Source organism: Argentina anserina, chromosome 4 (assembly GCF_933775445.1).
Source record: "Argentina anserina chromosome 4, drPotAnse1.1, whole genome shotgun sequence".
Lineage (NCBI taxonomy): Eukaryota > Viridiplantae > Streptophyta > Magnoliopsida > Rosales > Rosaceae > Argentina > Argentina anserina.
The window spans coordinates 27,080,328-27,092,891 of NC_065875.1; the positions used below are offsets into that span (position 1 = coordinate 27,080,328).

At 36.5% G+C, this 12,564-nt stretch overlaps 1 protein-coding gene and 1 pseudogene across 1 annotated transcript; both read left to right on the top strand.

Moving 5' to 3' along the window:
* Positions 1 to 256: 256 nt before the first annotated feature.
* On the top strand, positions 257 to 1,567 carry LOC126792516 (BAHD acyltransferase BIA1-like; annotated as a pseudogene).
* Positions 1,568 to 6,880: 5,313 nt separating this feature from the next.
* On the top strand, positions 6,881 to 8,648 carry LOC126791378 (D-galacturonate reductase). The gene is made up of 4 exons (XM_050517824.1): positions 6,881 to 7,290; positions 7,492 to 7,735; positions 7,822 to 8,001; positions 8,117 to 8,648. Exons 1-4 carry the CDS (start codon positions 6,968 to 6,970, stop codon positions 8,327 to 8,329), a joined length of 960 nt encoding a protein of 319 aa, XP_050373781.1. The 5' UTR covers positions 6,881 to 6,967; the 3' UTR covers positions 8,330 to 8,648.
* The last annotated feature ends 3,916 nt before the right edge of the window (positions 8,649 to 12,564 follow it).

Here is a 12,564-nt window from a genome sequence, read left to right on the forward strand (position 1 = left end):
GCTAGCAATGTAGCCATAATGTAGGCAAACTTCACCAACCTATCATCTATGTTGTACGTGTTGTCTGGGGTGATGTCAATTTGTCAAGACGTTACTTAGTCTTAAATACAAGATGTATAACTAGCTCGATAGCAACCAGTAATTGCAATGGAATGGAATGGAATACAAGGCACCGCGGTCCATGCATGTATATATAGGGCTTTCACTTGCATGCAACGAGATCATATCATATGAAATTCAAGAGTGAAGTAGCAATATGATTACAGATACGAAGGTTGAAGTCATTTACTAAGAAACAATTACACCATCCTCTCCAACTCCTCCCCACCTAAAATGTCTAGACCTCTCAATTCTTGATCAGTGTACTCCTGAATTCTATATCCCTCTACTTCTTTTCTATCGTGATGTCGACACCAATAGCCAGTCATCGGTTTCAGAAAAATCCAGCATTCTAAAAGCATCACTAGCTGAAACCCTCACTCACTTCTATCCCTTGGCAGGGAAATTCCAATATAATGATTCAATCTATTGCGAGGATCATGGGGCTGCATTCATTGAAGCCAGAGTAAATTGTCCGATATCGGACATTTTGGAAAATCCGGATGCTGAGATGCTAAAATGTTTGTTTCCAGCTGCTGTAGAATCCACACAAGAACGTACAGGTTATCTTCTACTGGTCCAGGTGAACTTCTTTAAATGTGGTGGAATGGCAATTGCAATAAACCTTTCACATAAGGTTGCATATGCTTATACCTTGAGCACATTCATAGAAAGCTGGGCTGCAGTTGCCACCGGCTCCTGTAGTACAACTGATCATCCAATGCATCTTGCAAAGTTTGGTGCTACAGCTTCACTTTACCCACCACAAGAATTCTTAAACGCAGCAAAACCTGTTCTAGAATTTGTTGATGGGACTTGCACCACAAAAAGGTTCGTGTTTGATGCATCAAGTATTGCTGCTCTCAAGTCCAAAGCGGCTAGTGCTTCCGTGCCAACTCCTACGCGCGCTGAAGCAGTCTCAGCACTCATCTGGAAATGTGCTCTGGAAGCGTCGAGATCTAACACCGGATCAATAAGGCCCTCCTTCTGGTATCAAATGGTGAACATGCGAAAAAGGTCGGGGCATGCATTCACAGAAAACTTAATCGGGAATTTTTGTTGGTATATTAGATCGGTAACACTAGAAAATGAAGTAGATCTTCAAAGCATGGTCTCTACATTCCGGAAATGCATTGAGGACTATAAAGTAATCTACCCTAATGGAGTTTCTGCAGAGCAGGCTTATCAAACAGTCAAAGACCCTGGGAACTTGGGGGCGAAGGGGGTCACGGGAAACTATACTTGCTCCAGTTGGTGCTGGTTTCCGTCCTATGAAACCAACTTCGGATGGGGAAAACCATCATGGGTAAGTATCGGTAGTTTCCTGAAAAATATAGTTGTATTGATGGATACGAAAGATGGCTACGGTATCGAAGCGCACTTGACTTTCTCAGAAGAGGAGATGGCCATAGTTGAAAGCAATGAGGAGTTGCTTGCTTATGCATCACTGAACCCTAGTGTCAAGTAGTAGCTAACATCCGGAAAAGTCCCATCTTATATATTGTGCTTCTAGTTAAATGTGATCTCTCCTGCATTGTTCTCAGGCTCAAAGTCTATGAGAAATAAAGCCGCACTGTTGAGCTAGTGTTGGCCGCGTGTTGTAGGCGGAGGTTTTTCTTGCTAAATTCATACTGTGTGTTTTTAATTAATTTGTATTGATTATATTACAACATTGAATAATTTTGTATTGTACTGCAAGGAAATTTCAATTGTCGCACATGATCCCATCCGCCACAATCGATTCGTCGCAGAAAGTAGGCATATGTTTTGAACATTAATGGTCGGTAATTTTAACTTCCTCGCAGAAGATAAATGAATTATGCGATTGCTCATGCAGATTAACCTCATGTCAATTCCATAAGCTCATTCAAAATCAATTGCACGCAACTAGTGTAATGGGTTGCCGCTTAATGTTTAGGTGAAAATTAGCCACGGTTACTACGTTACATGTTGGTTAATTAATGTTTATGTGACAAACTTTAATTTTTCGTAAAACACCATCGAACAAGGACTTCTACAAGGTGTCACGTGATGATTATCAGATTAACATAAACTTCCCCACTAAGTTTATTAGGCGACAACCTTTAATTCAAATTACTTGTTTTCGTGCTATGTACTACAACATGTATAATTTTTCAGGTAATATCTTTATCTATTGAGATGGAAGAAGGAAAAAAAGATAATGTATAGCTTTTTTGTTGATTTAAATTATCGATATCCATGTACTGATGTGCGCATTGCTTAGTTTATCTATGGAGCAAGCTGTTAAACATTTATATTGCCATTTTCTCCTAATCATTCTTTCCTGCATCATTTTTTTAAGGCAGTACACCTAGTAGAACCTAGGTGACACAATTATTATTAGAAATAGAAATAGAATGCAACGAGAGGGATGAAAGACCAAAAGCCGTGCTATGTAAGCGCAAGACCACACGTATCTTGGTAGAACACATCCTATTATCCTATATAATGTTAGGAGGCTCCTCAGACTACATACTATTAAGTATTAACAGAAGCACCAAATGAGCTCATCAATATGCTATACTTAGGGGCACTCTAGCTCCCCACACCATCTGCCACTGCCTTTTCTCAACCCCACTGGTACCACCCCTGAAGCAGAAGCTTGACCCCTGGCTTTCTTAACATTAATATATTATACACATGATACCCACTCTTTACATTATAAACCCCTCTTCTATCAAAATGCCAAAGCTATCATTCCTGCATCGATCTTGAATGTTCGAGAATTGTTGTAGCCATATTAAACCTGCCTTCAATTTTGTTAGTGAAGTTTGTTTTGTATAATGCGCATACCATCTTTATTTTTATCTGATAAATGAATAAATCTCGGTCGGTTTCCTGTTTTGTCAAACTACTGAGGGTGTTCACCTGTAATACTGAGTCATTAGTGACTAAACAGTTTGAACAATTTTTTTTTATGACAAAGAACTTAATAATTCAAAAAGATGTAAACGAACAATTGAACTCTATATGAGACCACAAAAAAGACCTGGAATTTGATTGAGTTTCTCGATCAAGAAGGCAGGGTATTTTGTGGGCATTCATGGTTAGCAGGAGGTTTCTGTTTCCGCGTTAATTGGCAACAAAAATGATATAATTTTTGTTTAATCGACCAAAAGTAAAAGGAGATTCGTATTTACTAATTATTTATGTGGAAATTAACAACATGATCATTATGGGTGGGCGGCCTTCCTGTTCTTCCTAGTATTCTAGAATGGACTTGAATTAGATTAGTATTAGTTCCAAATTATTAAAACAACAGCGTCAATGCACGGGTAACTACTAGGTCATATCTCTCTTTAATCCGGACAATATAAGATTCACACGGAATTTCTAATTTGTCTATACATATATGAAAGGTCATAGTATTTGCCCCGCATATATCTAACTTATTGGGAGTATGCATGATTTCCGTATGCTCTTACGTAGTTACGTCAAATGAAAATACTGTACATATATAGTAAAATCCTAACTATGCATTTTTCAAGCTCCTCTGAAAGTCTCAACCCGACACAAACATAGCGATCTAGCTTCAAGTTGCAAGTCTTTGTTGCTAGAAACCCCTAATTAAATTCACTCTGCAATTATGATTTTGATTATATTAGGTCAGTAACCACATATAGGTATAAAACTGAAAGTCTTCGTAATGAATTTTCCGTACATTATTGTATTATTTTTGGCTTGACTATACCTCCTCATCCCCGTCCTCGAAGAGACCAATTTCTATTATCGATCAAGTGTCACCGTTACAGTTAGGAAATAGTTTGTCACATCTATTCGAATCTAGATGGTCAAAATGTATACAGTCTGAACACCAATTCGATCAAAGCAAGCATTCCCCTGCATACATAACATCCACACAAATCATGTATATTCACCTATATTGAAATGATCGATCCATCACATTATTCACATACATCACTAGTTATATATCGACACCAAATCTGCCAGTCTAAATCGACACCAAATCTCTCTCTCTCTCTCTCTCTCTCTCTCTCTCTCTCTCTCTCTCTCCTGCGATCAACACCGCCACCCTTTCTTCATCAAACTCTCCTGCATCTAACCGCAATTCAAACTCATACCTAATTCCTAATTGGGGTGGATCTCGAATGGCCAAAAACGCCCAGAATATACCTGATAGCAGAGTAGAAGTATATAGAAGGTTGCTGGAGGAATCATGCATGCCTTCTTTAGTTTTCTACATTTCGAAAGTGGTACATAGAGAGGAGAGAAATAGAGACTGAAGCACTACCATATGCAAAAAATCTATTATGTCATTTATTATATGATGGCAAGATGACTAATGACGTTAGTAACATCGTGTATGCATATTGAGTTGCATCTGAAATGTCATGTATGAGAGTTTATATTTCGGAATTCAGTGTATTGATATTCATAGTGAGTCATCATAATTCATGCACCTTTCTTAAAAAATTTCATTTTCTTATTGTACATTATAGTGATCCATAATGTATGAATTGTTCTTCTTTTAATCACAAATTAAAGATTCATATATCGTTGGTAATTCCTACAGATATATTTATAATGGAGGACAACATGAGTCCAGTTTATTGCTCTTTGATATGAACACTTTGTGCGACGTTCTTAACATATTTTTACCTATATTTGTACTTTGCTTAGCCCTTATTGTTATACTATTGAGTCATTGAGTCGTAGTAAGAGTCTTGGGCGGTATTAGATGCAGTTTTGTACATGAGTTAAAAACGCAAAATTGGTCTAGATGTCCTAGTTTGAGTAGGAATCCTTATATGACTAGGAAACCTAGCTGGATTAGGAGTCTTCATATTTCTACATTTTGGTCGCATTGACGATATTTTGAGAGTCCTTCTTGCACTAGGAATCATTGTTAAGTTTCGAAACTAATTATCTCTTACTTATGATTTTATTTTCTTATTTTCAGATTGGATTTAAGAGATAATACTAGAGGAAAACAAGAAAAAGTCATGCACATGGAGTCCTATAATCAATAAGTCATGCAACAATTAAATAAAAGAGATAAAAAAAAGTATAGAGAATTAAGACATGAAGTCCTTGCTGTGAGAAAAAGAAAAGAAGAAGGAAGAAATAAATGTGAAGATTAATTAAGTGAAAAGAAGATAGATTGAGCCATGCATATGCAACCTAAAAGCTAAAAGATGATCATTAAAGGAATAAAACATGATATGATTTAGGAAATAAAATATTACATGATTTAGGGAATAAAACATGACATGATTTAAGGATTAAAGCATGACATTATAATAGGAAGAAAGATGCAAGTTCAAACCAAGCTTACCATTCCTCTTTCCTCTATATATACGTGGTTTAACCTCTTAAATAATATCACTTCTTATTAGCATTCAAGACCCAAAACTCTACCAAAACACTACCATTAAACTTCCCTCACAAATTAGCCAAACCGTCCACCCCAAAACCATCATCATCTCCACCGAGTTTCACTTATTGCAGCTGTACCTCTAAGGTTTCTACAACGTGTGATTCTCGCAACTCATCTTTATGGCCTTATCTATTTGTGTTAATCAACAATTATTTGTCTATGAAGATTGTAAGTTGTTGTTTATGTGAAAATATTAGTTTTGTATTTATTTTAGAATTTTCATATTGTATATGATATTTTTTGAGACTATGTCGAATCTATGTTTTTATAATTATTGAAGTTTGTATTTCTATTGTTGTGTTCTAATCATCTTTCTCATACTTTTAGATAATTTTCAGATATGTGCATATGAATTTAGTGTTTGGATGCAATCCCTAAGATTGTGTTTGAGTGCTAGATTCATCAACCATATTGACACAAATCGAATCATCCCCTAAGTAGGTTCGGTTTGTGTGATTCGATTTGTGTTGATTAAAAGTGGTAAAAATTCTGGAAATTTGCATGTGAAACCATAGTGGGTGACGCCACAAATGAAACATGTCTCCAACAAAGATTCAATGCTTAAATGTAATCTTACATGATTAAATGATCCCCTAAGGCTCCAATTGTATTGGTGTCTAAAAAAATATGTAATTGGTCGAATTAGAATGCATGATAAGTTCGAACTTGTAATTATGTGGTGTAATGGTAAATTTGGTTTAAGTTTGTTAAAGAGAAGTCAATCATGAAAATAATAATTTAGGATTTATTTTCATTAGTAGTTAATAATCAATCTCAAACCCCTCATTATTTGTTAACATTAAAAGTTTAGAGTTTCATTCAATTTCCCGAACTGAACGATCATTGTTTATTATATACTAACGATAATGTTTTATAAAATTTATTATAGACGTTTTAATTAACGCTCTATCACTCTTCAATCAAGAACCTCGAGAGATTTGTTTTTAATTAATCAAACAGACTATTTCATTGGGCATTGGGGCTTGATCAAAATTGTGCTCTTAAGATAATTATAATTCAATTACATGACAATTGAATTCACTCTGGTTTTAAATTTTAAATTCAGTAAATAATCAATCGCTTAGATTGAGATATTAGAATTGCACACAAGAAACTTCATTAGCACGTGTTAAATTAGTAAATCAATTAAATAAAGGACATTGAAGATCATGTCATCATGACAAAAAAAAACCATGATGCATGGGGGACAAGAAATTGACAAGTCCAAATATTAAAAAAAAAACAAAAAACAATCGAATGTGTGATGTATAGAATATAGTAAATTAATCCGCAGACCGGCAGGTTATGTTTGTCTATATAAACGCAAGGCGCCGGTGCAGTTCGATATCAGCACAACGCATCTACCTCTTTGAATCTGTTGTTCCTTACAACCAAGGTCTTAAACCAAAGATCTTCCCACATATAATCCATTTTATCCAAGTAAACTCAATGGCAAAGGTTCCTTCAGTAACCCTAAGCTCCAGCGGTGATGATATTCTGACCATGCCTATCATCGGCATGGGAACATCCTCGTACCCTCGGGCCGACCCAGAAACCGCAAAGGCTGCCATTCTCGAAGCAATCAGGGCAGGTTACCGACATTTCGACACTGCCTCTGCTTACGGGTCGGAGTATGATCTGGGTGAAGCCATAGCGGAGGCTCTCCGTCTTGAACTCATCAAGTCTAGGGATGAGCTCTTCATCACAACCAAGCTTTGGGCCAGTTTTGCCGAGAAAGACCTTGTGCTTCCGTCCATCAAAGCCAGTTTAAGGTAAATTAGAGTCGTCGCATTAATCCTAGTCAGCCAGATATTAATTAGTGTACATGTTCTCTTTTTTTTTGTATGCTAATGTCAGGTGAGCTGTTCCGGTATTCGTTTCACGTACGATATTTTAATTTCCTAGTGAGGAGTTCTACAATATTAATCACACCTTGGTAGAGTTTAATTATGTAAAATGACTAATTCATGCAGGAATCTTCAATTAAAGTACATTGACATGTACATTATACACTGGCCATTCAAATTGGGGAAAGAGGTGAAAAGCATGCCTGTTGAGAGAGATCTGGTGCAGCCCCTTGATCTCAAATCTGTTTGGGAAGGAATGGAAGAGTGCAAGAAACTTGGCCTTGCTAGAGGCATTGGCGTCAGTAACTTCACTTGCAGTATGCTGGAGGAGCTTCTTTCCTTTGCTAAGATCCCTCCGGCCGTCAACCATGTACGACTACCTGACGAATCTTTTTACTTAGTTCACTCTGTCATCAATCCTACTTCAATTAAGTAACTCAAACTTATTCTATGTAGTTGGAAATGAACCCTGCTTGGCAACTGAAGAAGTTGAGGGACTTCTGCAAGGCAAAGGGTATTCATATCACGGCTTACTCTCCGCTGGGAGCAGCTAGGACCAAATGGGGTGACGATAGGGTTTTGGGATCAGATATCATCGAAGACATTGCGGAAGCCAAAGGAAAGACGACTGCTCAGGTATGTCCATACAAAGTTTACGTACGTAAGTTTGGGAAATGCAGTTTAAATGATTGAAGTATCAAATTTGAGATCAGTACGTACGTGTTGATCAATTTATGGTCTGTGGCTACAGATATCGTTGAGATGGGTGTATGAACAAGGTGTGAGCATAGTAACAAAAAGTTACAACAAAGAACGAATGAGGCAGAACCTTGACATCTTCAACTTTTGCTTGACTGAGGAGGAACTGGAGAAAATGAGTCATATTCCACAGCGGAAAGGGGTTACCTTTGCCTCACTTCTTGGACCCCATGATATCGTGATGAAAATTGACGCAGAATTATGAGCCAGTCTTGGTCATTTGATCAGGTCATTTCATATTAGATGTTTCTCAAAACTTTACCGCCGGGATATATTTGCTGATGAGTCACGGCAAAAATATACAATAAAATCTCTCTATAAAGGAATAATATGAGACCAGATAAATTATTATTTTAGCGCGATTATTATATTATTTGAATAATTTATTCATTTATTGATAAATTAATAAATTATTATTTTATCAAAAGTTTTATTGTTAATTATTTGGTATGACTACTATATATATCTTTACCTAGGATCCATATTTATTCACTTTCTAAATTTGGTAAATTTTCATGCCAACAAGTAACTTAAAAATGATATTTCAAATTAATTATTATTTTATATATTCAATGGGAATTCAAGATATTTCAAAAAATATATTATCTTATGTATTTAACGAAGTTCCTAGTTATATGTACTCGGAACCGAAGAAAATTATTATTTAATCGATTTAGTTTATCGAACATTCATTTATCAAGGTTTAACTGTATATTTATTATAGCTAAGTTAAACTACATGATGTAGTTTTGTGTGACTATATTTATATACAGTGATATAGTACTTGATGATGTACTGTTAGTATATATTGTCTTGAATTAAATACCTACAACCACATGCACATATCTTGTCATTTGCAAGGCTACAATTAAATCTCGAGTCTCTTTTTGTTTCAAGTTACAGTATGACTATTATGATGAACCGACTATTTTCATGACAATTCAAATTTCAAATATTGGGATCGGAAAATTACCGTGCAGTATATCTGTGTATATACATTCAAATTTTACCCCAATCAACTTTGAAATATTCTATGAACAACAAGATAGAGAATTAAAGAGTGTAATAACCCGATTTTTCGGAGTGAATATTGGATTATTTTTACGTTCATAAATTCGTGAATTTAATTCAAGATGACAAATAGTAGTTAACGACATTTTGAAAACGAAAACGGAACGTTTACTTAGAAAAAACGTTACAGTTCCGCAACGTATATATCGACTTTTATTCCGTCGATCGGTTGCGAAAACTTCCTTCACGAAAGTTGTAGAGCTCGTCGATACGAGTTCGAGAGTATGTGACGCGTTCTAATCGGACGACGTACATAAAAGTTATTAACGTCGGAAGTTAGTTTCCGATTTGGAAACGAGTATATAAAGAACTTTTCTGTTTTAGGGTTTCCATTTGTGGAAACCCCTCTCTCTCTCTTCGGGCCGCCCCCTCTCCCTCTCCCTCTCCCTCTCTCTCTCTTCCTCTCTCTTTCTCCTCGATCCCTCTCCCTCTCACTCTCGGCCTCACCTCCGATCTCCCTTCACAGGGAGACGTGATTGTCACCGCCTAGCCAGGAAGCACCGCACCGCTCCCCTCTCCAACCCCGAGCTTGCGACACACGAACTCGCCGTCGAGACCTTCATCGCTCGCCCCGAGCTCCTTCGCCGACTCTGTGCTCAAGGAGGGCACGCCTCCTCTTTCTCTTGCTCCCGGAGCCCTCCACGACAAGGCCTGAACCTCCATTCACCACGCGGCCTCACCTTCTTTCGGAATCGACGTCGACTGCCTCAAGCTTCACCAACGACAAATCGAAGCCTCCACGGTTTAATCTAGGTATGAATTGATGAATTTGACGTTTGTGTGTGATTGTATGATGATTGGGAGTATTTGGGAGGATTTAGGGATTGATTTGGAAGAGTTTCGGAGGAGAATCGGAGGTGTGGAGGAGAGTGAAGCACCGCCGCCTTAGGCGGCGCGTGTGAGTGCGTGGAGTAGCCTAGGGGCGGCGTGAGGCCGTGGGAAGGGCGGAGGAAGGAAGGGGAGAGGTTTGGGGCGGCAGTGGTGCAACACGCGCCGCCACGTGCGGCGGTGGGAACAGTTTTGACAGAAGGGCATTTTGGTAATTTACTGTGTACGGTAAATGTAAATGTAATTTTTATTTACTACGGTAAATGTAATTAAATTTTACCTTCGGTAAATGTAAATATAAATTACTTTCAGTAAATGTAAAAAGTAATTTTGTAAAAGGGTAATTTAGTAAATTTTATTTACTGAATTTGTATTTACATTTAAATCGTACGTATACGTACAGAAATACGTATTAATATTTATACGTACAGAAATACGTATTAATATTTATACATACAGAAATACGTATTAATATTTATACGTACAGAAGTACGTATATAATATTTATACGTACAGAAATACGTATTAATGTTTATACGTACAGAAATACGTATTAATATTTATACGTACAGAAATACGTAGTAATATTTATACGTACAGAAATATGTATATAGTATTTATACGTACATAAATATGTATATAATATTTATACGTACAGAAATACGTATATAATATTTATACGTACAGAAATACGTATTAATTTCATAGTTGTACAGTATCCGGGAATAGTAACAGTGAATAGTATCAATGAACAGTAACTTCGTAAAACCGAAAATTGCTGAACAGTAACCGATTATTACTGTTTCGGCATTTAAAGGTTACGAAACGATTCTAAATTCTTTTCTTATCTTTTCAAGGTGATCGTTAAACCGAGGAAAGGAATTATCATCGGGAATTGTGGAATTACGCTCGAATCGTTAAGGTGAGTAAAATCTCACTTATTTACGAATCTACCCTTGCGGTGATTCCAGATTTCACAAGAGTTTTTAATATTGAATTACGACATGTATACAATATAGTGGATTACATATATATTGTATAAATGGTAATAAGTACATATATATATAGTTTGCTATATTATATACTGTTGTGAATTCATTGGAAATTAGTCATTTCGATGACGAGAATTAAATGTTGTGAATGTGATTTAATTTGTACAATGAGGCGTGATAATTGTACGTGGTTTTAACATGGTGTTTGTTAAAACGTTTTGTCTTCGGACAAGTTTTGTTTTCGAATGAGTTTTGTCTTCGGACAAGTTTTGTCTTCGGACGTGTTTTGAAATATGACATGTATATGACATAATGGATCATATATATATTGTATAAATGGTAAATATGCACATATATATATAGTTTGCTATATTATGTACTGTTATGATTTTATCGTGATTTTGTCATTTTGATGACGATTTTGATTTGTACAATATGATGTGAGATTATTGTACGTGATTTTAACATTGTGATTGTTAAAATGTGATTTGTCTTCGGACGTGATTTTTGGTACAATATGATGTGAGATTATTGTACGTGGTTTTTAACATTGAGATTGTTAAAATGTGATTTGTCTTCGGACGTGATTTTTGGTACAATATGATGTGAGATTATTGTACGTGGTTTTTAACATTGAGATTGTTAAAATGTTGATTTGTCTTCGGACGTGATTTGGTACAATATGATGTGAGATTATTGTACGTGTGTGGCAAGTCGGAACTTAGCCTTTGGCCGGGCGAAAGTTACGATACAGTTAGAGCTCTAGTCTGTCTGCCTTAGTACTGCATGTGAGGTAACGGGTGGTTATCTGCTCATGGGTACTCAGTTTATTTTGGATGTTGGATAGCGGGTGGCTATCCAATATCAGCGGTGTATTACGAGAGGGGTAACAGATGTGTACCAGCGTTCTTGGTACCCGTATTATAAATGCATTTGGGTAACCAGAAGGGTTACTTAATTTCTCATGAGCGCTTCTTTTTCTTTGGGACAACCAGATGGGCCGTCCACTGACTCATGAGTGCATTTATATTTGTTTGTTTTGTGGATTTTCGTATATATTGATATGCGAGTTATATGTTTTTATTTTACTCATACGAGCTGTAAAGCTTACCGGGTTTGTGTTTACAATCCCGGTGCACCAATTCGATGGTGTAGTGGATGACTCCGCAGGTGTAGATTAGCGGGAATTGACGGACCGCTCAGAGGACTTGAAGTGATTTACCTCCAGCTTGTGTGAGGATTTTGTGTGACTATTTTGTGAGAGATTGTGAGAATTATTATATTCCAACTTACGTAATGTAAATTATAAATTTGGGTTGTAATAATTGGTTTTCTGAGTTGTATTGATAACTCAGTAATGATCTGCTGTGCACTTAAATGATTTCGATTTATTTGAGATTATTTTGTGTTTAACGACTTTAGAATTTTGAGTTTTTAGGCTCGAAATTTTAGGGTCGTTACAAAGAGTGAGCTGAGATTAGCCTATGCTCATTGCCTGTAATGTTGGCCAACTGACGTTCGCATCTAAATTGCCGAAACTATGGTATGT